The sequence below is a fragment of the Ammospiza caudacuta genome, chromosome Z, assembly GCF_027887145.1.
Source record: "Ammospiza caudacuta isolate bAmmCau1 chromosome Z, bAmmCau1.pri, whole genome shotgun sequence".
NCBI classification, from domain to species: domain Eukaryota; kingdom Metazoa; phylum Chordata; class Aves; order Passeriformes; family Passerellidae; genus Ammospiza; species Ammospiza caudacuta.
This window is the reverse complement of record NC_080632.1, coordinates 73,914,796-73,942,195: the sequence shown is the minus strand read 5'-3', so window position 1 is coordinate 73,942,195 and position 27,400 is coordinate 73,914,796. Positions and strand designations below refer to the sequence as shown.

Sequence of the window (27,400 nt, the reverse complement as noted above, 5' to 3'; positions counted from 1 at the left end):
GGTCACCGCATCCCCGCCCGCCGCCGGGCCCGGGCCTGCGGCGGGGCCGCGCTCTGCCCTCCCGCCTGTTCCCGCCACCCGCGGGGAGGCCGCGGGACAAGCCCCTCACGAACAAAGCCATCGCTGCCCCGCGGGGCGGGAAGCGCCTCCCCCGGCCCGTAGGGCGGCCGCCCACCCGCGGCTCGGCTACCCGTGCCACACACGCCTGCCCCAGCGCGGGCAGCTGCGAGCGCGATGTCGGCCAAGGTCACCCGGCAGGCTGGGCGAGGCGGAGGGGCTCGGATCCGCCTTCCCCGCCGCCCCCCGCCCTTACCTCAGCCCTCCGTGCGGCGGGGAGGAGGATGCGGCGGCCGAGGGGCGGCAGGACGAATTTGAACGCCGCCATCTTCGCGCTGCGCGGCTGTCGGGGAGCGGAGCGGGGTCGGGAGCCGGGCCGAGTTGGGGCGGCGGCTGCGGGAGCCCAAGGCGGGACGCGGGGAGCAGGAGCGGCGGGACAGCGGAGCCCGCGGCGGAGGGAGGGTGAGGGGCTCGGCCCTGACGTGCGCTGACGTCGGTGCGCCCGAGGCGGGGCCGCCGAGCGAGGCGGGCAGGAGGGTGGGTTGGGTGCCTGCGGTGTCCCCTCAGCCGCCGGCTCCGGCGGGGTCCGGGAGAGCTGTCCAGCCGCCCCGCGCCTGCCGAGCACAGGCAGCCCGACCCGGGCGCTGTCCCACGGGAGGGAGCAGCCCCCACTCCTGCAGCTCCACTGATACCTCTGAGCCATCGTCAGCGGGTTTGTTCATCAAAACCATCAGAATCCGCGCAAAACACAAGTGGGCAAACTCCATCAACCAGCGGCACACCAGTGTTACAATGCTATAATCACTTCAGCAAACAAGAGCTTTTCCTGGTTTTCTTTTCCTTTTCCTGTTTTCCTTTCCACAATTACCACAGATGGATAACTCAGATGTGCCATCTCAGCCCTTTCCCCCATAAAGTTAAGGTGGCTTAAATTTCTGTGTTGTCATTTGTGACCAAGGACTAGAAGCACAAGAATTAAGCAAAGGGCAGAGCCTAAATGGTTAAGTTTCCTGAGCACGGTGTCAGGGTGACCCAGACTCCAAAAACCACATGGTCTCACAGAGACCGGGAAGCTATGTTTAGGTGGGAAAATGTTACTAGAATAGATGTATACTTGTTTAAGCGACAGCCACGTGATGGGTCCTGATGGCCCTTTTGTTGCTGCGAAAGAGTTCAAAATATGCCTCTGCTATTATTTACACTTCCTAAAAATACCCCTAATCATCAGTACATGCCCTAAAGATGCCCAATGCAACAGAAGGATTCACAGAAAAAATATGAGAATTGGTTTATAGGCAGGAAAAGAGAAATTCTCCTCATGCACATGATGGGAGATCACACTTCTGGCAGGTCATGCTGACCCTTGTCTTGTTTCCAGGCAGTTTCCAATGCAGCTGCCAGCCTCACTGTAATTTGCCATTGTGGCAATCAGCACGTGGAAGGGTAAGCGACAAGGAAAACAAGGCCTTCAGAGTGTGCTGCTGGTCTACAAAATGTTCCTGCAGAACCTGCTCATTTTATTCAGAACACTGGTCCCCCCTTGCTGCTGGTGGCCTGTGGCCTGCCACTCTCTTATATAAGCATTTTGAAAATTGCTGGTTCCTGTACTTACAATTCACATAACAGGCAAACCTTGCAGATACCACTGAAATGTGGTGGGGACACCTTCACTATTGTGAAGGTTTTCAGTAGTTTTCTAGTTGTTCACCATATTTAGCTAGTCAGTTAAGTTTGGGATGGTGACATGTGAAAAAAGCTACAAATTACAGGGACATAATAAACTAAAACCAAAATAACAGCACAGCTTGTATTCTTATGAGACGAAGCATTAATATAACAGTTTCACTGGATTTCTGAACCTTGGTTCTACCTAAATCTTGTATAAACAAGTAAATTCCTTAAGTCATGTTTCCTTTCATGACAAAACTTCCCTAAGCATGGAAAAACTTGTCTAAGGAAAGTTTATTCTTTTCAGTTCAGTAAACTATCTTCCTTTAAATCAACAGAGTGCATTCTAGAATTTATCAAAGTGTTCAGCACTGAGTATTTGTTATATACCCAACCAGCATTTATTTTGCATGGAGTTTGCACTGTTTGAGATTCCAACTGTGCTTCTCCTTGCAGATTGAAGGAAAGAGGCTAACAGTATGCAGTAGGTATCATGATGAGTATTAATACCTCCTTGGAACACTATTATGCAAAACTTCTTGCTCTACTTACATAAATTAATTAACTAAATTTTCCTTATCAGATGACACAGATTATGTTAACCCACTTTTTTAAAAAATTGCAAAGTTCACATGCTTTGGACTGCAAGCATTTTATTTTGGCTTAGAAAAAGTCCAAACATTAGTGTAAGAGTAGATAATTTTTTTTTTCTGGAGTAGCTTAGAAAGGACAGTAGATCAACCTGTACTTCAGATGTCTTAAAAGCTGTTCATACAATGAGAACTACAACTAAGCAGCCAGTGTGAAACAAGTCTCTAAAAGGATAAAGAATTTTTCAATATATTATTTTTGTTCAGTGAAGTAAATCACATGACAGCAGTAAATGAGAGTCAAAACACTTTCCAAATTCAACAGCATTTACAAATGAGGAGAGTTTTGAACCCTTGGTGCCCAAAACAAGTTAGCAGGTAGACATTCTGGAGCTACCACAGGTTAATCATTATATACACTGTATAACACCAGCTTACTTATACTACTACCAAGCATAAGATGTCAAAGTCAGCACACGAATACAGTGAAATAATATTGCCCAAAGAAGCCATCAAAGAGCGAACAGGTAGTTCAGAGGTTTGATTTACCCGCACAGGGGGAAGAACTGGAATTCTGAGGTAAGAACTTTGTTTCTGAATGATTTTTTTTTCCTTTAATTAATTTATACTTGACCCAGGCTTTAGCTAATTAAAATTTAGCAATTTACCTTTCTTTCAGACTGACTGGAACTTGACAGAAAAATTCAGTTAGTGAGGTATGTAAGCCATATATGGAGGCAAAGAGAAGGGAAAGCTCATTTAACTATGCAGCAACTAGATCACACAGGCAACACCTAAACTTATCTTCAACATGTTAATAGGTCCCGTTCTGAAACAAGACTTTGGTTTTTCAGTACTTTTGATTGTTACTCAAAATACTAAAGTATTATTTATATTATTCATTTAAGAGCACTTGGAACTCATCTTTGAGTCATTTGATTCCCTTGACTTGGGATGGCAGGTCAACGAAAGTTGAGGCATTACTTCATGGCATCCTCACATTCCTGTGAGAATGGAGTGCTACAGGGAAAACAAACAAAGAGAAGATAAAAAACTCATTATATTGACCTAAAAGCATTAAATAATAACAAATACAATGAGAATATGAAAATACTTATGAGCTCTGTGTAATATGTTCAACAATTTTAAGATCAACTCATAGCACTTACAGAATATATGACTAGGGGAAGACAAACAGGCTGCTACCTGCATGACTAATGATCACGCTAGGAAGTCATGGGAACTTAAATATTCAACTTATTAACAAGATTTCAGTGAAAGGAAGATCATTACAAAAAAAAAATTACTAGTCTAATTAAAACTATATATGTTAAAAGTCAGCAGGAATTAAACAAATGTAAGTTCAAACAGAATTAAACATAAATACAAAAGACAAAATTAAGCTGGGAAACAAAAAAATAACAAAACCTTCCAAACCCTAAAAGCCATTTTCTAGAGGGTTGTGGAAATGTAAAGCAAATGAGAGAAGCAGCGAGCCAAGGATTTTGTAAGGAACAACACTTGAACCTCTGAGGAATCTCTTTGCTAACTTTCCTTTTATAGTCCTAAACTTAAGGTAGAGAGGGATACCAAATAATGAAAGGATAGTGAAGCTACATAATAAGGAAGAAGCAACACCCCTTTGGCAAGAGCAGTTCTTTATCCATTAAGTATTTCTTGAGCAGGTAATAGTAAGTCCTCAAATATTTTTGTTCCAGTGAATATTGCAGTAGAATACTAGAGCTCATTTCATTAATATTATTTTTTAATTTAAAAAATCTAAACTAAAGCTAAAAAAAATCCAAACCAAACAAACAGAAAATCCCACTAATTGTATGAGGAGTTCCATACAATGAAAAACAATCTTAGGGGTTTTGGTTTTTTTTTGTTGTTGGTTTCATATTTGTCCAGATTTTCTTATACCAGACTCATATTTTGGGTAGAAATTTGCCCTACTTTCATCTAAATGATACAGAAGCTTCTATGTTTTGTCAGACTATCATATCATTATTACAAGCTAAGATAAGCAATTATGCAGAACTTTTTAGAAGTCACTGAATACTTTATACTCAGCAAAATTTGAGAATTAAGCTACCACAGCAAATTATTTACCTTGACAGCACTTGAGAAGTAGCCACTAAAATATCAGCAGTTAAATCAACAATTAAGTAGTTACCACAATTTGGTAGTCTTAAAAAAATGGCAGAACTTCAAACTTTCTCCCCACTGCAAATGCTGCATCTCAATTCAAAACCACAGCACTTAACAAGGTCTAATTATACAGCACTTAAAATTAAGGTATCATTTTTCTTTAAACAGAACTACAGAGTCTGTTACTCAGCATGATCCTTGGCACTTCTATTCACAATTATATATTGCTCATTTAGTAACTGGTGTTAATATTGTCTAAATAAGTTAAGTGCAATAACCTTTGACAGTGACAGTCAGTATATCTAACAGTTCTGGAGAAAGGATAAGTGACTTATCATTCCTTTACAGTAGGAGTGATGAAACCTCAAAATGTCTATTCAGCAGACACTTGCAAACATCAGCTGCACAAGTTCTGTATGCTTGTGTATTTGATATTTAGGAGGATGGTATAAATGCCTATTCAGAAAATGCTACTACCCTCTGACTCTTCACATTTGCCAGGAATTTTCTGGTGCAACAGAATCAGAAAGTCTTTTCCTCCACACCCTCTGATCAAACTGAAACAATGGTGTTTTTTACACTCCATACCAATGGTGCTGTAAGGGTAAACACAGCAAAAGTAGCTGCAGAAACAACAAACTCTAAACAGGAATCCTGAGCAGCTCTCACATGACAAGTCAGTTCATGTTTGTTAGCACTACTGTAACAGGCTTTTCTGGATTTTGCAATGCAACGTTACATTAATAAGCTGCAAAGCATTCTTTCAAATAAACCTCAAGAGCAACAGAATGTACCATAAAAACAGAACTGAGACAGACTTTGTAAAACTGCTAGTAAACCAATTTATTCCTTCCATTTGATACACAACATACAAAATGAATACAGAGCCTTAATAAGATTATGCAGGTATTCTTTTGCAGAGGTTATACACAGTAAACAGATCACATGCACACACCCAATCCCACACCTCACTCATGCTATGCAATAAGACCACAAGGCCAAGCTGCCAGGGCTGTAAATTAAGAAAGGCAACACCTGCCTGTTTTGCCGGTTTTGCCTGCAACCGTGGTTTCCTCTTTGAAACTTGGACTTTGACATCTATTTCATGGATGTGGAGCTAAATTAGAAAGCACCATTTCTTGTCTACAAGAATCTAGCATGCAAACTCATGCATGTAGTCTAAGCCCTTGTAATTACTTTATCATCTATTGACAAGGGAGACAATTCAATGCATGCACTGAAAAAACCAAGTGCCAATCCATCTTCCAACTGGTATGGATGCTAATTGTTTTTCCTAATTCTTCTAGTCCATCCAACTGCAGAAGAGCAGCTGTCTGGGGGTCAGAACAGCTTCCTCCTTAGAGTGGGCAGCTTATCAATGGCTTGGTTCATATTCTCAACAGTCCAAAACTTGCATGTCTAAAAACAGACAGCCCTTTACAGTGACATCCCATTTCTCAGTCACAAGCAAATTAACAGAATTAGTAAGGAAAATAACAATTTGCACACAAGATAAATGGAAAAATATGAAACTTTTTACTGTTAATTTTTTTGGAAGGTGAATTAAAATGAACTCCTACAATTCACTTCTCTATCTTTTTAGAAGGCCTCTTAGACTCCTTGAGTCTTAGAGTACCATGTTTTCCTTCAGCCACCCCTTGTTTTTGGTAAAGTAAATCTGTCTGATTTTAAAACTAGTTCTACAAGTACACACTCAGAAGGAACTCTGAAGGCTGCTAAGCCTAAGCAGAAGATTCCCTGCATTTAAAAGCACACAGTTGCTTGTTGCAAAGCTCTTGGGCTTCTTGCTCTCAATTTCAGCATATCCGACCATCTCATCAGAGATACTTTCTTTCTGGGGCCAGTTTGTTTCTTTGATGAAGACTTCCATGCTCTGGTTTTTGAGTTTTGTAGTTTCAGTAAACACAATCATTTCACATTGCCATCAATTCCATGAGATGTCCTGGTTAAAAGCTGGACTGTACTGAGCACGTTGGTGACACCCCGTGGCATCCTGCTGAACTCTCTGACACAAATGGCTTCGAGGTTTTTGACATTTGTTTCTCAGTACCAATGCCCGTTCTCACTTAAGACTAGCAGTAGCAGGCACCAATGAAACGCTACTTCTGTAGCAAATTTGGCATAGAGAACATTAAGTAGCAATGGTAACCAGTAAGATTGGATTGAAACTAATTGCAATGGGAATGGCAAAAAGGTGTCAAGACTCACACATAATTTTAGAATGCATAATCACATGACTAGATTATTTATCCAAGTGATAAACATGATAGTTTAGTAAATTTATATTCTAGCACAATTATAGCGTATTTGTATTGTTAATAAGTTCAAGCAATCACTTGAAGAATTTCATTTAGCTTGCCAGTTATACACAACAGGAATCAGAAAATTTGTCAACAATCTTGAATTTTTTGTTTACTTCACAGCATAAAACCTTGACTATCATTATCATAGTTTGCCACTTCAACAGTTGCACACTGTAACAGAGGAATTACTTTTGACAAGATTAGGTCATCAAATTCAGTATGTTTGTATTTATTTTCTTATGACTTTGGAAGATGAGGTATTTAGTTGAGCTTAGGCTCAAGAGGGTACTCACTGCATTCACAGGTAGCGGATTTCCAGCAAACCAACCAGGATGCCACAGACCCCTCGTGTCCTCCTCTGCAACACACATACAACAAACACGGACTTCTGGCTCAAGCAAGAGCAGTGCATCGATTTGCATAGCTGAACATCCAACTGTAATACTGGAAGAGGGGTCAGGAGGCTTTTAACATGGATGAGCCTTCAACCATATTAATCTGAAAGACGCAATCATGTAAGCACAATTTAAAAGTCAGTGTCATAGAGAGTCGGAAGACATGTCAAAAGACCCAAGTAGCTCATTAAACTAATTTTCTTCCAAGAATAATGCTTGCCAGACTAAGGCATGACACCTGTCTCATGTACATTTATTCATATCCACTGTATGATCCTTTCAGGAATGTTGATTGGTTGGTTTGGGCTTTTGCCCTCAAGACAAACCCCAGAAGAAAAGGAAAGCTTTAAGTGCTAAGTGTTACGTAGATTAATACAACACCCCAATTAGTGGATTTAATTTTGCTATGATCCAAGGGAATTAACTGTATAAAACCTCTTACAAAGACAAAAAAAAACTTCAGTAAATGCCAAATAGGTTCTCTCTGTGGATGCTACACATAACAGTTTCATAATGAAGCTACAGTCTCATTTGCAAGACATTCAGATCAGCTTGATGATTCAGCTGCACACTAGGTCTGTGCAAGAAATGAGCAGCATTCAGTCAAACAAGAGAGTTGATGCTCTGAACCCAACCATCACACTAGAATTAATACAATTAAAGATGAGAACGTGCAGTAACTGACAAGAGTCTGTTTTACCAAAGAACATTACTTCTGTGTTTGCTGTAAGTCGACTGTGAAATAATACCATAAATTATAAACATAGTGATCTGTAACATTTGAGACTGGGACAAAGACTGATGTAAGCAAGTTCTCCCAGACCAGCACTGACAGACAGAAGGTAATAAACGAGATGTGGCGGGCACACCATTCCTCTGGATGAAGGCCTACAGTGTACACACCATTCTTTGTTCATTAACCATGTAATAGACAAACCCAGGTTTCCCTGACTGTTGAAAATAAACCATTTCATTACTTATAGATCTTCTTGTACTGAAGATTTATGATTCCTTTTAAAAAAGAAATTTCTTCAGATCTCATTCAAACAGCAAGAAGTTCCTTGTCAGTCTTTAATGCTCCCCTCTTCTAGGAAGGTCACTTTAAAAGACAACAGTTCTAACATCAAAGTTCAGTGCATGCCACTCTAACAACAGATATCAAACTGATAAATTACCTTCTATGTTCAGAACCTATTTCACATCCAGTACCACATTGTTCAAGTAACAGGCTGTAAGAAAGCAGCTGGTTCATATTTTGTCAGGGCACCACCTGAACTATAAATAAAATAGAAAGCAGGTAGGACAAAGAACAGCCATATAAGATCAGGTAAACAGAAATATGACACACCTGAAATTTCTAATCATTGGCATTCATATGCCTGTCCAAAATAAATATATTTCTTATCTATTGACACAAAGGTAAAATTCCATTATAGATCACCCTTATTCTCTGATTTTATGTTTGGCAAGGACAATATGAATATCAAATGCTCTCACCTGGATATATTTCAGACTACACAGCCTAATTTTAAGAGGGATGAATGAATTTGATACTGCCCTTTATAATGTCATGAATAATGACATTATGAATAATCTCATGGTATTATTCCATATGACTCTAGAGTCTGGAAATCATTTCATAATCCTTAATCCCACAAACATGAAGGAAATATTTGGTAATGATTTTCCACTTCCTTAGGATTATTCTGAATAAATTCCAGTTTTCCTCCCCTTCCCTGGTAATTTCAAAGCCATGAAGAAAAAGTTCCTTTTTTGAAAAGGAAAAAAGTTCCTTTTTTGAACTTGAAGAGTGTCTGAAAGGCGATTACCATACTATTGACCATCAGATATTATTAGAGATATTATTATTTACAACATACACATGAAGCTAACATACAGTAATAAAGACCTCTGTTTCGTATTTTCACGGCATAAGTACAAATATTTATTTTTCTTATATTCAGTAAGAGAAATATTTACTTCAAATAATACAGTGAGGAGAGACAAGTGGAGGACAAAATATTCTGCAACACATTTTTAAAAATTTAGCTTTACTCAAGTATTTTTCTAACCAAATCTTCTTGTACTCCTCAACTAATTATTCATGCTTGCAAAATAAGGGCAAATATTTATTTTTGAAATCACAGCAATTCCGTGCCATTCTAAGATGCTGTACCCTCTTATAGCTTCTGCCATTTTCTACAGGACTTGAAGCATGCTATGCTGCTTTATTTGCTACAAACTCAAACTAACCAATTACATCTGTATTAACATCCATGATACTCTCCTTGTAGTTTAAAACACAAATTTTGACCACAGACTCTAAAACTGTTAGGCATCTGGTAGTTAAGGAATAAATCTAACAACTTTTGAGTCTTGTACGATCAGGTCTGATCTAATCTTTTTATCTTTCTAATTCCACTATTTTTTTCCATGACTTATTACTTCCACCTCCACACAATCTTTTTTTTCCCTTCTTTTTTTTTTTTCCTTAACATTAGGAGTCTGTGGCAGTACCAGTTGTTGGTTTCTCTGGGTCTGGACTGAAGGCACTTGAGACAGTAATTCGTGTTCAGGCTCAAGTGTTTATTATTTCTTATCAGTAAAACAGTCTCACTACTGTGGTTTCCGCAGCTTTTCATTAGGAGGCACAAAATGGCCAAAAATCTCTTGTTACAAGGTCTTTTAAGACTAAACTATCCAATTAAGAATTGACACCTAGATTGTTTTCCCTTTTCTGCCCAATTACAAAATGCCACCCAAACCCAAGAAGAAGAAGAAGAAGGAAGAAGCATGAAGAAGAAACCCAGGATGACACCCTGTGCCCTCCATCTTGCTTCCATCCACAACATACTAAAAATCCCAAAACCAAGTGATACACCTACACTACTCTCTATAATCTACTTCACGCTTTTGTGGATTCTAATCTATCTTGAAGTCTAGGAAACTTTCTCCATGAATGAGGGTCAAAGTCAGTGCTCCCCTGGGGTCAAGGCACCTCAGAGCAGACAGAGAAATATTCCTGGTGCCCTGAGTTTCCACAGGTCAATTCATAACCATAGCAAGCAGTAAGGAATCCAGTGATCCTCAGGCTTTGTATCCTCTGGTCAGAGGACTAGCTTGCTGGAAACAAGTTAGCTTTTTTTCCAGAGAGCAAAACAGTCAGCAGTCAGAAGGGGACTCACAGGAATCTGCTCCCTCCTAACCAGGGAGGGGAAGGTGCTGATCTCCTCTCTCTGGTGACCTGCATCAGGGCATGAGGAAATGGAATGAAGCTGAACCAGGGGAAGTTCAGGTTGGACATTAGGGAGTTGGACTTGCTGATTGTTATTGGTTCCTTCCAGGCTTAGGTATTATAAATATTACCTATTTTAAGGGTCACAGTTTAAGAAAATTTGCACAATTCAAAAGATCTTTAAACTGCTAATAATGACAAAAATTTATCAATTACTGCTTTACTTATTAAAGCTAAAGACATTTCCCTAGTTTAAATAACATTAAATACACAAAGGAACAACTCTCTTGTGTTTAAGCACTGTTTCTTTAACTTGCAATATAAATAATATATGTCCTAGAGCTACTGAAGCAGAGTAACTATGTATATCCAATACATGACTTATCCTAGTATGTTCCAAGTTTTCAGGTATTTGGAGATGTCGAGCTAGCCCAGTTTACATCAGGGCAGTTAGCAACTGTTGATGGAATACCACGGGACAAAAATAATTCCCAAGCGTATCATTACAACCAGCCTGTTCTCTAGCACCATACACATTTACGCACACACACCAGAAGGACAAGAGCATGTGGTTTGGAAGGAAAGAAGCTACAGAATCCTATGTAGCAATCTACAGAATCGACTTTAATTTGCACCATGTATATCTATATGCACATATACATAAAGATTAATTTATATACAAACACAAAATATCAGAACTATAGCAGCAATTGCCCCTGAAGGACAAAATCATGCCAGCTTTTCCTCTTCCATCAACCACACTGTTGACACACAAGAACAGTGTGTCTTCCTGTTGTTCTTCCATCAATTTAGGAACATTTGCTAAACAGCAAACACCTTACCCCATCCATATTGATAACAGTACCCTTAAAAACAAGTAGTGCTAGGCACTGAAAGAGCACAAATCCCACCTGAAATCCCTCACCAGAGATCATTTTATCTTAACTGTTCCCTAGAGTATGAAGTGAACAATGTTTCTGCTTCAACGTAATTTATGGTGTCATTCAGAGTTTCTTTTTAAACATAGAAATATTCTGAAAAATATTTGATGCCCCTTCATGTGAGGCTCTAGAAATTTGAATGCTACATTTCCCAAGCTCTGAGAAAAATGGTGAGAGGTAGCAAACCCTGAACCAGTCCACTCTCCTTGAAATAGCTGACAAAAAGGGATTTCATTCATACAGTGTTGGGAATTTAGCTGCTAGAGACTGGAAAAATACAAAGCCGTGGCTAATTCCAACTTCTGTACCTGTGAGATAGCGTGTCCTTGGGCCTAGCTGTAGTAGGATAACAAATAGTGAAAGAGACATGAGAAAAGAGAGATGTAACCCCTAAGGAGTGAGGAAGAGTTCATGGTATAGTTTAACTAATAGATTGCCTGGCTTACAGAATATTCATAAGCTTATTATTTGCTGTATAAGTGTTTGATGCTTTTTTCAATAAACCGGACCTGTGATGAACCATCTGGTGTCCGGGTCCCCTTCCTACGACAAAACAGGTTCTAAGCAAAAGTAAAAAATAAGGCAAATGAGATCACCATTCCCTCAAATAATCAGACACCTTGTCTTTCACCTTCAGAAAGGTGCACTTTGCATGGTGTGAGGAAAAGGCTGGCACAGCAGCTCCATAAACTACAAAACAGAGCCTGGGGGTTTAGTGCCCAAGGGAATACAGCTTGGGGAAGGGATGGGCACAAGGCTGTTTCAGAGCCCCGTCCAGGCAGGAGAGAGGCAGAGGCTGCCTGGAGCGAGGGCTTGCCAGCTGCAGCGAGGAGGCACCACCCCATGCTGGTTCAGCCCCCCGACCCTTTTCCAGGCTCTGTAGTCTCTCAGTTACTTGCCCAGAAGTCCTGTCCTCTCTGTTCCTCACAAACCAGCTCCCAGTGGGAGTGTGTGGGGTATGAGAGAAACAAATGTTAAGAAAATTGCCTCTAGAGATGTCTTCCACATATCATGATAAAAATCAGGTTGGGGGAAATAAAAAACCAAACACTACAAATATCCCAAGAGAATTGTCTGTCACCACCTTTTTTAATCTTTGCAGCAGCTTTTATTTTACCAGCTTGGTATTAACAGAAACACACCTCTTTCATCTCAGCATATGATAAGGTCAAAACCAATTTCACTGGATATTTACACAAAGAGTGGATAACAGTTTCTGGGAAAAAAAAAGTCACTGCACACAGCTTTTAAAACGGATACAACAAAATTAAGCTGCAGCACTGCATGAAGCAGGAAGAAAAAATGCCACTTCCTTTATCAGATGAGTCAACATACAACCATTTAGTGTTTTGTTCTGGCTTAGGTTGTTTGGGGCTCTTTATTATTTTTTTTTTTTACAGGACACATCTTGAAGGCTGGGTGACATCTCCTTCATTATTAAGGACGGATACACCTCTCCACTTGACTAGGTATGAAAAAAAGCAACACTTAAATCATAGCTGGGGATTGAAGAGGAGAGGTAAGGACCAAGCAAGCAAAGGATCTGAAGATGAGGATGTCTCAATCTCACAAGCCTTTTGAAGTCCCAAAGCTGACAACATAGAAAGTGCTGTATTTCACTTAAGCCATGAAGCACCATCTCCTCCACTCACAGGTTAGCTACCAGAATACTTTTGGTATTCATAACATGGCTGTTCCTTTGATGAAAAATTGCATCTGAGTATCAGCTATGCAGGAATGAACAATACATATCCAATCAAAACACTGATTTCTTCTATAAATCAAACCATTTTGGGAAGAAAACACAATTTTTCTTTCTAGGTTCTACTTTTTTGTTATATTTAATCTGTTTGGAAACTCTTTCATAAGACATAAGACAGATAACAGCAAAAATAACTCTGCCTGTAAGTAGACAGCTTTTCACTTCCAAAGTACTCTAGAAAGTGACACTTTCTTTTTGGGGGATGCAGGAAGAGGAAGGCTTAGCAAGTTTCTGCTTGCTTGCTTGCTTGCTTGCTTGGCTGGCTGGCTGGCTGGTTGGTTGGCTGGGTTTTTTTAGGTACTTTGGGGGAACATAGGCAATGACAGAATGAACAGCATATGACCTCAAAATGGGAAAATGTCCTTGGTCAATTATTCTTTTAAAATATTCAAGTTGACAAAATTCTCAATATTGTGTGAATTGGTTTTACATTACTAAAATAGACAGCATTAGCTTTTTCCAGGCAGGTTAAGATATGGAGAAGGCTAGGGAAACAATATCATAAAATGTAGCACTTTTATAATTAGACAATACCAAGTATTTGATGATTGACCGTCAGATAGTAGGAAGATGTTGATAAAAATAAAAGGAAAGCTTTTCGTTTTTCCCTCATATATGCAAACTCTATTATTTATGAAGTTCATTAAGAGTTTTATTAAAAGCTGAACAAAATGTTGGAGCAAGTGCTTCATTTATCTAATCAAAGATATTTAGTTTCAGGATTATTTAATGTATTTTCGTGGCTGTACTTCTGCATTTTAAGTAAATAAGTGCTAAAATGTAGTTTAAAAGAAAAAACAAAACCGTTTATTGAAAAGTAAGTGTGGGCTTGATCTTTGCTGCCTTTGTTTCAGTTTGTTTTATGGACAACACCTGTTTTGCAGTGAGGCTGGAAAGCATTCATTGCTAGGGGCAAAACTCCAGTCAAATTTTTGCGGTGGAAAAGGACTTGGGGGTGCTGGTGACAGCAGCTGAACATGAGCCAGGCTGTGCCCAGGTGGCCAAGAAGGCCAATGGCATCCTGGCCTGGATCAGCAATGGTGTGGCCAGCAGGGCCAGGCAGGGACTGTCCCCCTGTGCTGGGCACTGGTGAGGCCACACCTCAAATCCTGCTCTGGGCCCTGCAATTCAAGGAAAGATATCGAGGTGCTGGAACAAGTCCAGAGAAGGACAACAGAGCTGGGGCAGGGTCTGGAGCACAAGTCCTGTCAGGAGCAGCTGAGGGAGCTGGGGGTGTTTATCCTGGAGAAAAGGAGGCTCAGGGTGACCTTATCCCTCTCTGCAGCTGCCTGACGGGAGGCTGTGGCCAGGCGAAGGTCAGCTCCTTCTCCAGGCAACCAGCGACAGGAAGAGAGGAAATCGTTTCAATTTGTGCCATGGGAGGTCTATGTTGGACAGAGTACTGTTTCACGAAGTATTTCACAAAACACATCACAAAACGTTGTTCCAAATTGCTTCACGGAAAGGGTGATTAGAGCTTCGAATGGGCTGTCAGGGAGGTGGTGGAGTCATCGTCCCTGGAACTGGTCGACATGGTGACAGGTCACAGGTTGGAACCACAGGTCTTTTCTGAGCTGTAAATTGGTTCCATAAATTCTGTAAACACAGGGTCTCTCCCCGGGGGACGGACAGGGCACTGCAGACGCCACACCCGTCTGTTATGAAAGACCTTTCACATCCACACAAGTCCAGAACTGCAATCCCAGCCAACAATGCGCGAAGGGCGGGCGGGCCGGCGGTGTCCCAGCGGGATCGGGGGCCGGGTGTCCCGGCGCGGTCGGGCGGCAGCGACAGCTCCGAGCCCCGCGGTCCCGGAGCCGCGGCCGGAGCCGCTCCCCGCCCCGGGGCCCGCGCTGCTGCGCCTGCGCGGAGGGGCCGCGCGCGGGTCCGCCATGGCGGCGGCGGCGCTGCGGCCGCGAGTGGCGGCGTTGGGCCGGCGGCTCGGCCCGCCCGGGGCCCGCGGTGAGCGGGGAGCGGGGACAGGGACGGGGACGGGGAAGGGGGCGGCGCGGGCGGCCCCGAGGGCACGGGCGGCCCCGAGGGCGTCTTCGCAAACGGTGTGTGCGCTTGGGAGCATCAGAGCCTGGCCGCGGATGGCCTTAATTTGATAATGAAAGGTGCGGTCTGACAGGATGACTGGCCTGCTTCAGTGCTGTATTATTATTATTCAGCCGCTCTTGAATATGCCCCAAGGATGGATAGGAAAGCCATGTGGAAAAGGAGAGTGAGTAAGGCTAAGGTGCTAAGGGAGCTTTGTGTTCTTCCCTCAGATACCTTCTTAGCGAAAGGCTCTGCTAATCTGGACAAGCTGAAGGACCTATGCAACGAAGGGAAAGAAAATCCTTCCGCGCTTTTTCAGCTCTATACCCAGGTACATTGTTACGGACATCAAACTGCCTTTCGAGAAAATGCGTGTAGGATGTGGGAGACGGTTTGGTGTAAAAAAGGAGGGCGGGGCAGAAAGGCGGCTCAGTTACTTGGGGATGTGTGGTGAGCGTCTTTGAAGCACTGAACCGCTTCTGACTTGGATAACTTGGAGTCCTTCGTGCTGTTACTTTAGGAACAGAAGGGGGTTTGGCTTGACAGTCACCATCACCAGTCCTTCAATACTTCCAACTTGCACCTTTTGTAAACTGAATGTTAAAAAATACCTTCGAATTGTAGTGTTTTATAAACTAACAAGTTTTCTGTGTTACAACACACATCCGCTTGATTATTTTGACAGTAGCATTTCTGCCTTGTATATGTTCTTGTTTTCATAGGCTGTCTTAGACATCACATATTTTGAGGAAAACCAGCTTGTGGATGAAGATTTTCCAGAAGAATCTGCCTTGTCAAAACTTAAAGAACTTATTTCTGTTCTTTCAGAACCAGAAGACCTAGTGAGGGAATGCAGCATAAAAGAAGTGAGTAGCCAGAGGGCGAATTATTTCATTGTTTAAAAACAAAAAATCTGAAATGGGACATAGTATTTGTATTTTTGATGGGCAGAATTTAAAGTATTTTGAAGAATTTTGAAGTCTTTTTGGTATTTAAATAGGGATTTCTGAAAATATCATTTCAAATGCCTTGTTGTGTGCTCAGAATTTCTCTTGCTATCATTTCATGATTCCACAGACAGTTAACTCCTATTTGACCTACAGTGATAGGTTAGGCTGGCCTTGTCTCTCTGAGTGCTGTTGTCAAACACAGCCCCTGAAATAAGAGATTTACACAGCGTTTGCATGTGTGCCAGTGCATATAAGTAGTTCAGGTGGTTTATTTTTGTGTTGGACCAGTTTGTTGGATTTTATTTCAGCCCCTCAACATCCTTGGTGCAGAGTTGTTAGAATGTCTTTACTGGAGAAAAGGAGCCCTGCTTTACATGTATTGCCACACAGCAAAAGAAAGGAGTGAATGGGTACAAGAAAACATTGCCACGTTTAAAAAGGTACAGGAGATGAAAATGTTCTGTGGGCTTTAAAGTTTGACTCTTCACTTTTAAAATATGGCTAGGTTTTTTGTTCTGTTTTTTTTTTTTTTTTTTTTTTTTTTTTTTTTTTTCTTTAATTAGGATTTTGGGGCTTCATAGGAAGAAGTATTTCTGCGTATCATTAATTTAACGAGAACTTATCTTTTCCTCATTTTTAACTGTACTCAGTGTCTTCATGATGGAGTTCAGTACTTGATGAAGATGCTTAGCTTTAGATGCCCTCTTCAGCTAGATGAAGATATCTCACTTCAGGATAAAGACACAGCTAGATTACTCAGTGAAGGTAAAAAAAAACCCAAAAAATAACTCCAGGGAACCTTTTAACACACTCCTCTTAATAACTGCTTCACTTCATGAAATGCTTTTTTGCATGTGTTTATTGTTTGACCTAATTTATGTTCAAGACTTGACACTTTTTAGAATAAGAAGATAATAAATGAGGCAAATAAGCAGGCAAGAGTGTCTCCCCCCTTTCTTTTTAAACTCATGGATTTTAGGAGGTGTCAGTTCTTGTTTTCCTGGTGTTTTATGAGTGCACTGGAGAGAGGTGAACTGAGGCAATGAGGGTTTGATGCACAGTAGTGTTTTATGCTGGCAGTGTTTATGCACAGTATTTTATTGTGAACCATCCAGTTCACCATTGTCAGATGTTTAGGGCACAAATATGACTGCAGAGGGTGCCAGAGGTTCACATATTGATCTTCCCTTTTAGCTCTAGGAGAGTAGGGGTACAAACACAATTACAGATTTCATACAGGTGTAAAAACTGGATGCAGAATTGGTTAAATTTGGCAAATGTTCTGTGTCACCACTTTCTGTAGCTTTATGTAAGTTTCATTCCTGTTGAGCTTTTCTAGGAGGATCTGAGGCTGCATTAGTGTGATGCAGGTGGGGTGATTCCAGCTCTACTCTGACTGTAGCAGGATATGCAGCACCTTCTTGTTTAATTTCATCTGAAAGTAGCATTGCTGCTATATAGTTCCATAATGTAAAGTCAAGTTGTGGATTTATTTAGCAGGATTTTTTTTTTTTTGGTGAAAGACACCCGTGTGCCTTTGAATTCAAATACTAATAAAGCTGCTCTGGTTAACCTGAGTTAAGATGACCTCAGACAGTATCTCTTAGGCTTAAACTGTGGGAGGCACAGAAATACTCCAGAGTAAATATATACAGTCATGCCTGTGCCAAAGAGGCTGTAAAGAAATACTGAAATTCTATGAGATAATTAGGCAAACAAAACTATAGAAATAATATTTATATGGCAGTCTTAAAAGATTTTAACATTATGGAGGGCCAAACTGGACAGAGAAATGAGCACGGTCTTGATCCATGATTTCCTTCTGGGCATTATATATTTATATAATTATATACTTATGCTGTCTTTTTGGAATTTTCTTCCCCATTGTTACTGAAAAAGAACTAACAAGCTGTGTACTTTCCTGTAGCAGAACAATAAAGTACTTGATCTAAATTATTTTTGCAGGTATATTTAGTGACACGCACTTACTGGCAATGATGTACAGTGGAGAAATGTGCTACTGGGGACTGAAACACTGTGGAGAAGGGAAGCAGGAAAGCCTTGAGTCAATAGATCCTGTGTCTAACAGTGACCCGGGCAGCAGATCACAGAGCATATCGCTGGATTTCCAAGAAACGGGGAGAAACATGTTAACTAAGTATGTGGCCGTATGTGAGGGACCCTTAAAAGGTCAAGGGTGGAACACAACAACTGCAAAACAAATGCTGCATTACTTTGTGAAATCTCACAGCTAAGATCCACTGCGTCGTCTGTGCTAGAAGAAAACTCGTGACATAAGAGCAGTCTTCGTCACTGACTTATTTTCTTTTTTCTTTTTTTTTTTTTTTTTCCAACCGAAATGTATACTTCCGTTGCATTAAAAACGCGCATTCCAAGGACTCCCGGACCGCGGTCCAAAGTGCAGTGCGGTGCTGGGGCGTGGGTGCGGCAGCCGCCGTGGGCAGCGCCGGGGCGCGGTGCCGGAGCGGGGCGTGGTGCCGGCGGTGCCGGAGCGTGCGCGGCGCTGCGCGGGGGCGGTGCCATGGCGGCGGCGGCGGCGGCAGCGGAGCCGCGCGGTGCCGGTCTGGAGGCCGCGGTGCGGGGCGGACTGCGCCTCCTCCGGGAGCGCTGGATGCGGGGCACCGCGCCCGCCCCGCCGAAGGCGCCCCCGGACGGCGCGGGGGGAGAGAGCGCCCTGCAGACGCTGCCGGTGAGAGGGGCCCGGTGCGGCGGGGAAGGGGGGGCAGAGCGCTGCATCCCACCCCGTCCTTCTGCACTGCTCAATTCGGGAGTTCTTAAACCACTGCTCTCAATGGTTTTCAGATCGACTTGCAGCTGAACATCATGTCCTTCCTCTCGCCCCAAGATTTGTGCCGTTTGGGAAGCACGAGTTGTTACTGGAGGGCAGCTGTGCAAGACCCGTTGTTATGGAGGTATTTTCTCCTGCGGGATCTTCCCTCTTGGACATCTGTTGATTGGAAATCACTTCCAGATGAGGAGATTTTTAATAAAGCCTTTTCAGAGGTCAGCGACAATGAACTGTATGATTACATGGCAGTGTAAGTATCTCCATATTCTCTTACATTACTTCCAAGTGTGCCTACAGCAGTAATATTCAGCCCACAGGCATGTTTCATATTTACAGAAATAAAGCTCTGCTGTAAGCTGCTGTTTAAATGTTGATGTGTCTCAAATCCATTGTTTATTTTGGAAATACAATTTCCTGTTGCTCTGTGGTCTGGTCAGCTCTTTCTGTTTGGAACTCAACAAGAATGTAAAACATTGTAAAAAAGACAACGGTAATGCTATAAAAAATTACAGCTTTTTGTAAACTGTCTGTCTGCTGTGGCACAGAAATACTGCTTACTGTTGATCTTGATAAAGAAGTGTTCTTTGCTCTCAGTGCCACAGCAGTTATTTTCATAAAAGTACCAAGTCTTCAAACTACAGTGAGTGAAATGAATCTTCATTGTTTTTCATGTTATTTGGAAGACCTAATAATAAAAAAGTGTACAGAATGTGCACAGAATAGCAAGTTGTATTGTTTTAGGTCTGATTGTCAAAGGCTGTAAGACGAAGACTGATTTCAGATAGTATAGGTGAAAAGTATAGCAACACAATAAATATGTTTGGATGACTGAGAAGAACTCTTAAAACAAGTTAGTTTGTGGTGATTTCTTTTCTAAACTTCATTTAGTTCCCTTGATTTGCAGTAGTGGTCTGTAGATTTGTTTGGGACTTCTGATTTATTTGCAGTTATATTTTCCAAAGGTGGTCCTTAACACGTTGCTTTGTGGTAAGTGCACTACATTCTGCAATCTCTGTGCCCTTCATCCTCTTTTAACAGGTGGGAGCAGTACCCACAGAATTTGACATGCAAAATATGGACTGATTTTGAAATTGGGTTTAAATCTGTTTGGGTGTGAATCACTAATTTGAAACCATTTGTCACTGATTTCCATTGTGTCTACACACACTTAGCTGTTTTGCTGATCTCAACTGAAACATTTCAGTGTGGGTATAAAGGAGCCCACATTTGATGCTTCCTTTAAGTGGTTTGCTCAGCAGCAGCCTACCATGGCTCCAGAAGCAAACTGAAACTGCTGCTCTAGGATGTCTTGTTTTTCTTCATCTCAATTACCAGTCTTCCCATGCCTTCTAGCATCCACACCAAACGAGCATCTAAGTTTGCAGACGCTTGTCTCCTTCCACAGCTTGTATGCTTTCTGACTACAGGGAAAATGTTTATTTTCAAGTGGTTACTTATTATAAACACAGAAGAATTTCATTAAGGTTTAAAATGCAATCAGCTGGCTCATTTTTAAAATTACATTTTTAATGTGACTCTTCTGCTTTGATGTTATTTAACCTATGTTGTGTTTTCAGTGAGGTTTGAAAGTTGTGATTTTTATTTTATTTTTAAATAAACTGAAAGATTTGTAGATAGAAGTGTACTGAGGTCCAAAAAGTCAGTATTTGGACTTTAAAAGAACTGATGCTTTTGCCTGCTTTGTACTGCTGCTTGAAACCATCAGTTTGGAACTTTTTAATTTTTGACATATGCTTTGAGTTGTACCAGTTGCAAAGCATAAGAAATGTGGGACCTAAATTAATTTGTTTGATTAATACCTCTTTTGTATTTTGTGTTTAATTTCTAGTTGCATCTATTTTAAACAGATATAAAAGGAGCTGTCCTGAGGGTAGAAGAAGTTTGAAATCGATCCGTCCCCGGTATGGGACTGTGACTTCCTTTTTGCAATCACTGGTCACTCAGGCAGAACCTCGCTTTGCTATGTTTGGGCCAGGTTTGGAAGAGCTGGACAACTCTTTAGTACAAAAGATGATGACATGCCCAGAAATTCTGCTGGTAGCTGGCCTACCTCAGAGACAAATTCATGGTAATGATGGTTTTGGCTTTTGGCCTTCTTGTTTTCTAAAAAGATATAACACAAAAAACTTTGAGGAAGAAATGAAGAAAAGGAACAATTTTTTGTATCCATAAAATTCGGTAGAATCATGGTAAAAACAAACCAATTTCTGATGTGTTCAGATGGATAAATGCAGCAAACATTTGGGACAAACTAATAGCTTCAGTGAATTTATTATTAAATTTGGACATTGTCTGAAGAATCATTTTGCTCCTTGTACTTCTACTTTCATCCAAAATTCCATGTTACTGCTGCTGTTGTGATCAATAAATGCAGACAAGCCTTTCTATCAGTACTGCTTTCAGTAAATGGCTAAAAAAGACCTTTGTGACTTTACACAGGAATTCAAGGCTGATCCTTATACGATTCTGTATTCTGATATCAAATTATGTAAATTTTACTTAGAAGAGTTAGAGGAGCAGGTGGGGGATTTTCTATGTTTTAAACAGTAGCTTTGAAAGTCTAATTTGACTTCAGTCCAAGCCAGAGACAAAAATATGTTACTCTTTAACTAACAGTTATTTCATCACAGCAGAAGTTAAATAATTAAATTGTATTTATAGGAAGCATGACAATTATTTTTAGTGGTTTTTTTTTCTCTCATATGTCCTTTTCAATGCAGCTTGTCATAAGCAGACTGGAGCCTTTTCTATGCCAGTTTCAGCTAATACATACAAGTCTGTTTCCTTTCTGTTGTAGATTTCTAGCTCCAATTCTAATAATCAGAAATACATAAATGGTTTTTATACCTTTGACTAGATTCTCATGAAATTAAAAGTCTCATCAATTGGAGCATGTATAAAGTTTAATTGTAAAATAGTAAATCGTCTACCCCTAAGAGCAATATCTAGGTTTGAATATATTCATTTTGTAGCACCACTGGAATGTTTGAACTACCACTTAGTTGTATTCAGTAGCCAAATAGCTGTAATCTCATAGATTCATTTTTTCCCTGTAGGAATTGGATCAGGAGTCAGTTTTCAGTTTAACAACAATCAAAAATTCAATATTGTGACATTGTATTCCACCACGAGGTAAGATAAGATCTGTTCTCCAGTAAATGAAAAGTACAGTTTCTAATTTATGTTCGAGTTTTCATATTTTTGTCCTGTGACTTTTCATGTGCACTTTCTCATGCATGGATATCCTTTATAAATTGAAGTTTCAATGCATGCCTTTGCTTTTCCTTTCTTTTTTTAACCACTAAGTTTTCTCATTGAAGTAAAAAGCTTTTCCAAACAGTCCATGTACTAAAGGTGTTCAACATGCACATTACAGGTGTATCTAACCCTCTTAATACCTTGGTTAAGTCCCTTTGGAAACACTCTTATGCACTTATCCTGGAGTGTATTTTCATAAGCATCTTGCAGTTTGCCAACCATCTCTCAGAAAGAAAGGAGAGCAGGAGGGGCCAGGGAGAAATGAAACCGTTTTTCTGGCTCAGCCCATTTTCCTGTCCCTTTCCTGCACTGCATAGACTTTGGAGATTCTCCTTTGGCGTTCCCAGCTAACCTGACCACTGAAATATCTTTCAGTGTGGAAAGGAGGAGGGCAAGGGAGGAGCAAGCTGTTGCTGTGAATAAGATGTTTTACCAAGAGAACAGCACAGTAGGGAACCAGCAAGCCATGCACTACAGTGTAATAGCTCAAGTGAGGAAGGCGTGCGCAGTAGTTGATGGATTCATTTATGTTGCTAATGCAGAAGCTCATAGAGGTAAGGAGTTTCTCTTTATATTTTGTGAATAACTGGTGTGTTAGGTTACAAAGAATATGCAATACATCAAAATCCATGTTCTGATCCTTTAAAAATCTGCTGTTTCTTCATGTTGAAGAGGTCTCCTATTCTAGACACTCTCATCAACATGTTAGGGATTGTGGCCCCTTGTTTTGTTTATGGCACATACTGATATGGTTGCTATCTAAATTACATGTGGGAAATCACATGGACTAAAAAACAAAAAAACCCCATGGGTATGTGTAGGAGAAACTTGAAAATACATTGTGTGTGCTGTGGAAACAACCTTCTCCAGGAAAACAGTAAAAAATGCAATTAGTCTAAATCAGTTTAGTCCTGTGAGATGATAATCCAAATAACAATTCCGGTAGTTGTCTTTACGTTCATCAGCTTTGAATGGAGGAAAAGGGCTGTCTCCGAAAAGAGGCAAAAAACTTTGAAGGGATGCACTAAGAGAAAAGTGCATTCAGTAGGGAAAGGCTGCTGACTGTGCAGTGTGTGGGTACTTCTGAATGGCTTGTTGTAATTTTGATCTCTGTGAGGTACTCAGAAAACACTCTGATGTTAGGATTGAAATAGACTGCCGTAGAATCTATGGAGATCTTTAACATCCAAATGTCATAAATATTTGTGTAACATAAGAGCAGATGAGTAAGTCTTGTGATAAGCAGAACAAGCTCATTTGGCCCTTCCAGCCCTCTGTCTAAGTGCCTCTGAAATAAAAAACAAAAAAAAAAAAACAAGAAAACACCTTGTTTTTTTGCATATACTTAAGACTCATATATTAAAAATTGTTTCTTAGCACATGATCGTCAGGAGGAGCTGGCTCGCATTTCGGCAATGATCGATCCAGCCCTCGGGCCTCCGAACAGACCTCTGCTGGTTTTGTCCTGTGTGTCTGACATCGGTGTGGAAAGAATTCCGTGTGTTTACGTAGCACATCAGTTGCAACTTAATCTGCTGCATCAGCCCTGGATGGTACTTGCTCTTAAACCTTTATTTTCTGTTCAACTGCAGTTTAAATTTAATTCAGGCTCTCAAGTTCCTTAACTATATCTACCTAAGCAAGAGTGCAGCTTTCAGCACTAGTACATAAGCTTTCCATTCAAGTGAAAGATTTTGTTTCTCTGGTGCTCCAAAATGAATTATTAGCTTGTCTGTAAACAAGAAGCTTAAGTGACTTGCCCAAAAGCACACAACAGACTTAAGATGGAGCTAGAATGTAAGGAAGGAAAAATTATGGTCTTGAAGGGAGTAAGGAAACTTCAGTTCATTTAAATCTAAATTTCCTGAGTCACAGCTTTGGACACAAGATAGATTTTTGGGACATTTTTAAAAGACTGTTTACTGTCACTCAGTTGATGTGATGACTTAAGTTTTTGACAGATCCGTTTTCTACCTAGGATGTGAGGTCTTGAACCTGGTTTTTTATGTTTGTAAAGGACAGTATCTATCAGCATGGTTCAGCCACACAAAATGCATTTTTGTTGATGTTGTGTAGCTGAGGAATAAGTTAACCAGAAAAAAATCCTAATTGAGGTAATTCCTTTGTTTTCATAAGGAAAATGTTTATAGGCTTTTTACAAAACATACCATTTATAATAGCCACTGGATGGGATATTACAAAATCTGAGTGTTAATGATGCATAGAAGTCTAAAGCTCTAAAGTGGCAGTTTTACTTTAAGAGTAACAAGATTTTTCAAGTGGATTGCCAACTGTAAAGTAAATGTAATCTTCCAAAACAGCTGATGAAACAATTGAAAAAAAATTCACCTCTGATACTAAGAGTGAAAGCTTTCTTAACATGACAGGGATTTTTTGTTTTCTTACTTTTATAAAACCTTTTTTTGTCTAAGGGACCTTTACACTAGTGATAAAAATTTAGATTTGATATGAGTGTTTCTGACTTAACAGATAGACACAGAGTGATATTAAAATACTGTTAGATCCTGTTAGCTGTTACCTCTAATACAATAACTTTTAATTTTAATTTTATTTTCACAGATGCAGGACACTGTAGCTGCAACTTTAGATGGACTGCTAAATGGAATTGAGTGGCTCTTGGAAGAAGCAAATTGTAAAAGTGCCCAGTAGTAAGATTAGGCATTGTTGCCATGTATAAACCTTTTGGTGTTTTCCATTTCAGTTAAAGATTGTCCTTCCTGCCAGAGTACTGTCAGAAGGGAAAACTAATAAGGCAGACCTGTATATATTTCACTGCACATACTTAAATCCTTAACATTTTTCCAAAATTAGAAGTACAAGTAGGATTGCCTCGATTCTACATGCAATGAAGAAGTGATTTGAAGGGACTGTCTTGAGTGTTTTGTTGTTTTTCTCTCCTTTCAACCAGAAGCCTTTAGATTACAATCTTTTCCAATATATCTGATGGTCTAATATCTTCTATAAATAAATATGTAACACTACATTAGTTTATCAGCACAGCCCTATCACACATTTAGTAAATATATTCAATGGAGATCTTTACAGTGATACTTCCTGACCGAAGAAAACATACTGCAGGTTGTACAGTAGGAGGTTGACAGAAAGACAGTAACTCTTGAATTTAGAAAAGTGAGTTCCCCTGAATTTTTCTAGAAAAAATGCCTAGACAAAAAATAGTGTGGGGAATTTTCAGCCCAGACCAAATTTCTTAAAAGCAAACAAACACTGTTGCATATGAATTGTTGTTTCTTTATTGTGATCTTACTTAAACCAACCACAATAGACTTCAGCATCTTTTTCTTTCTGTTGCACTGAAAACATTACCTTGAACTGGATATTCCTCTGATTCCATGAACAAATGTTAAACAGGATCATTTGGGACTTTTTTGCATACACAGACTATCAAGTTTTCCAAATAGTTGTGGCCATTTGCAGATATGAATTATACCTGTCTTGAAATTTTCTATGCATTTGCAAATAGTTTTATGAAAAGCAAAGCAACATTTTAAAGCTGGAAATTGTGTTTTCCATATAGATGCCTTTCAGGATAGTCATCATCTTCCACCTTTTCATGTTTTTACTATTGGGTGAATGTTCAGAAACTTCACTTGGATTTATTGCTAGGGCATTTATTTGCTTTATTCTGGGCTTTTTGTTTTATTTTCTCCTATCATCATGGAAATTCAGGTGTCTTGTAGCTTCTTCTTGGAACCCTAGATAAATGATTGCATAACACACATACAGCTGTAACTGCCCTCTGGGATACTTGAGTCTGGGATACTTGAGTGATGATCAACACAGCCATGTCAGAAACATTTCATTTGAGAAGATGTTTGGGATTTTTTAATGAAAGTAGAAAGTATCTCCTTTTTTTCCATCTTTTTACACAATTAATCCATTTTCCCAGATTTTTTGATGTCTCCTCATCAGGGACACGTGACAGTTTAAAGAGAAAATCCAAAGGAACATTACAATGAAAATTCTGTGGTTTATACTTTTTTTTTAATAGTGTATGTGTTTTGCCCTTTAAAACAGAGCAGACCCAACAGATTTAAGTGTTTGGAGTAAAATTCCATGCTTTGTGACTGGGTGTATGTGATTTTCCTCCTAATCACATTAATTTCATAGTGGTCTGTTTGTATGGGATTGAATGCAGCAACCTGATGCTGTGTTTGCAACTACAAATATGCAGGGGTTATGGAAGATCCTCTTTCTACTTTCTTCATCAGGAATAAATACTTTTTTAAAGCATGATATTTAGAGTCTTCCTATGTGTGTTAAGCCCCTTACAGGTGTGTCATCTATAGTAATTAATGAACAAGGTTATTGTATGTTACCAGTTTAATTAAGATAACTGTCATTTCAAAAGGTTAGGATAATGTAGAGTATGTAGATTTTCTGAAAGAACATCTGTTAGATTAACTTAAAGCTAGAATACCTATCAGAATTACAGGTGTTAAGGGTGCAGTCTAGAAAACACACAGTGGGCACGGGAAGTCCATGCAGTCACAGAGCTCCATGATTAAATACTGTGGTGGATCAGCACAGGCAAGGAAGATAAGCATGGACACTGTCCAAAGGAGCAGCTGAGGTGCACAGAGATACGCTGTGGAAGAGGCAACCAGCTTGTTGAGCATACACAGCAAATAGTTGAAGCCATGCACTGTCTTTCACATTTGACAATTCCTCCTATTTCAGTTCCTGCGTCTCCTGAATTTAGAAGCATAGAAATCATTTAAGCTTGGGACTGTCATTTTTAGAAAGTCAAAAATAGTTGGATATGGAATATTAGAACATGACTTAAGTGTATCTTAAAACTTTGTAATGTAAAAAGAGAATACTTTAAAAAAATCTGATTTGTTTTGTATTTATCAGAGTAGATGCAACTGTGATGGGTTTGTGAAAAATCAAACCAGCATCTGGATCCCAGGAATCTTGCTTTCCCTAGGGATGAAGGATTTGTACTCACTGAGGCAGGATGTTTATCTAAGCAGTGGTCACAAAATAAGAGATTAAAATGACAATGTATGTGATTTATAAGAAAACTCAGTTACTGAGACTTCACCTGAGCTGCTTTCAAAAAAAGAAAGTGGCCATGGGGATGCTAATTTTCAAATCTTTGAAAATTTAAATAACAAAAATGCCTGCTGCCAGCCCCAGAGCAGTGCCTGGTGGCAC

The 27,400-nt window shown here is 40.1% G+C and overlaps 3 protein-coding genes across 3 annotated transcripts in view; 2 read left to right on the top strand and 1 right to left on the bottom strand.

Annotated features, from left to right (window-relative positions):
- OXCT1 (3-oxoacid CoA-transferase 1) overlaps positions 1–760 on the bottom strand; it is an 86,129-nt gene extending 85,369 nt beyond the window's left edge. The window contains exon 1 of the mRNA XM_058824533.1: positions 314–760. Within this exon, the coding sequence (XP_058680516.1) occupies positions 314–760 (447 nt within the window). The remainder of the gene's footprint in view (positions 1–313) is intronic.
- A 14,234-nt stretch (positions 761–14,994) lies between these two features.
- On the top strand, positions 14,995–18,411 carry RIMOC1 (RAB7A interacting MON1-CCZ1 complex subunit 1). Its single transcript, XM_058823708.1, has 6 exons — positions 14,995–15,085; positions 15,394–15,494; positions 15,886–16,029; positions 16,422–16,553; positions 16,764–16,878; positions 18,079–18,411. Exons 1-6 carry the CDS (start codon positions 15,016–15,018, stop codon positions 18,366–18,368), a joined length of 852 nt encoding a protein of 283 aa, XP_058679691.1. The 5' UTR covers positions 14,995–15,015; the 3' UTR covers positions 18,369–18,411.
- Positions 18,412–18,730: 319 nt separating this feature from the next.
- On the top strand, positions 18,731–26,441 carry FBXO4 (F-box protein 4). Its single transcript, XM_058823707.1, has 7 exons — positions 18,731–18,823; positions 18,937–19,172; positions 20,791–21,011; positions 22,000–22,075; positions 22,577–22,755; positions 23,579–23,754; positions 24,782–26,441. Exons 1-7 carry the CDS (start codon positions 18,746–18,748, stop codon positions 24,869–24,871), a joined length of 1,056 nt encoding a protein of 351 aa, XP_058679690.1. The 5' UTR covers positions 18,731–18,745; the 3' UTR covers positions 24,872–26,441.
- Positions 26,442–27,400: the final 959 nt, after the last annotated feature.

Excerpts from the sequence above, each read along its gene's own strand:
- RIMOC1 (XM_058823708.1), top strand. The coding sequence starts at position 15,016 with ATGGCGGCGGCGGCGCTGCGGCCGCGAGTGGCGGCGTTGGGCCGGCGG. Across the intron at positions 15,086-15,393 it reads CGGCCCGCCCGGGGCCCGCG|ATACCTTCTTAGCGAAAGGC; the intron begins GTGAGCGGGGAG and ends TTCTTCCCTCAG. Across the intron at positions 15,495-15,885 it reads TTTTTCAGCTCTATACCCAG|GCTGTCTTAGACATCACATA; the intron begins GTACATTGTTAC and ends TTGTTTTCATAG.
- FBXO4 (XM_058823707.1), top strand. The coding sequence starts at position 18,746 with ATGCGGGGCACCGCGCCCGCCCCGCCGAAGGCGCCCCCGGACGGCGCG. Across the intron at positions 21,012-21,999 it reads ACCTCAGAGACAAATTCATG|GAATTGGATCAGGAGTCAGT; the intron begins GTAATGATGGTT and ends TTTTCCCTGTAG. Across the intron at positions 22,756-23,578 it reads TAATGCAGAAGCTCATAGAG|CACATGATCGTCAGGAGGAG; the intron begins GTAAGGAGTTTC and ends ATTGTTTCTTAG.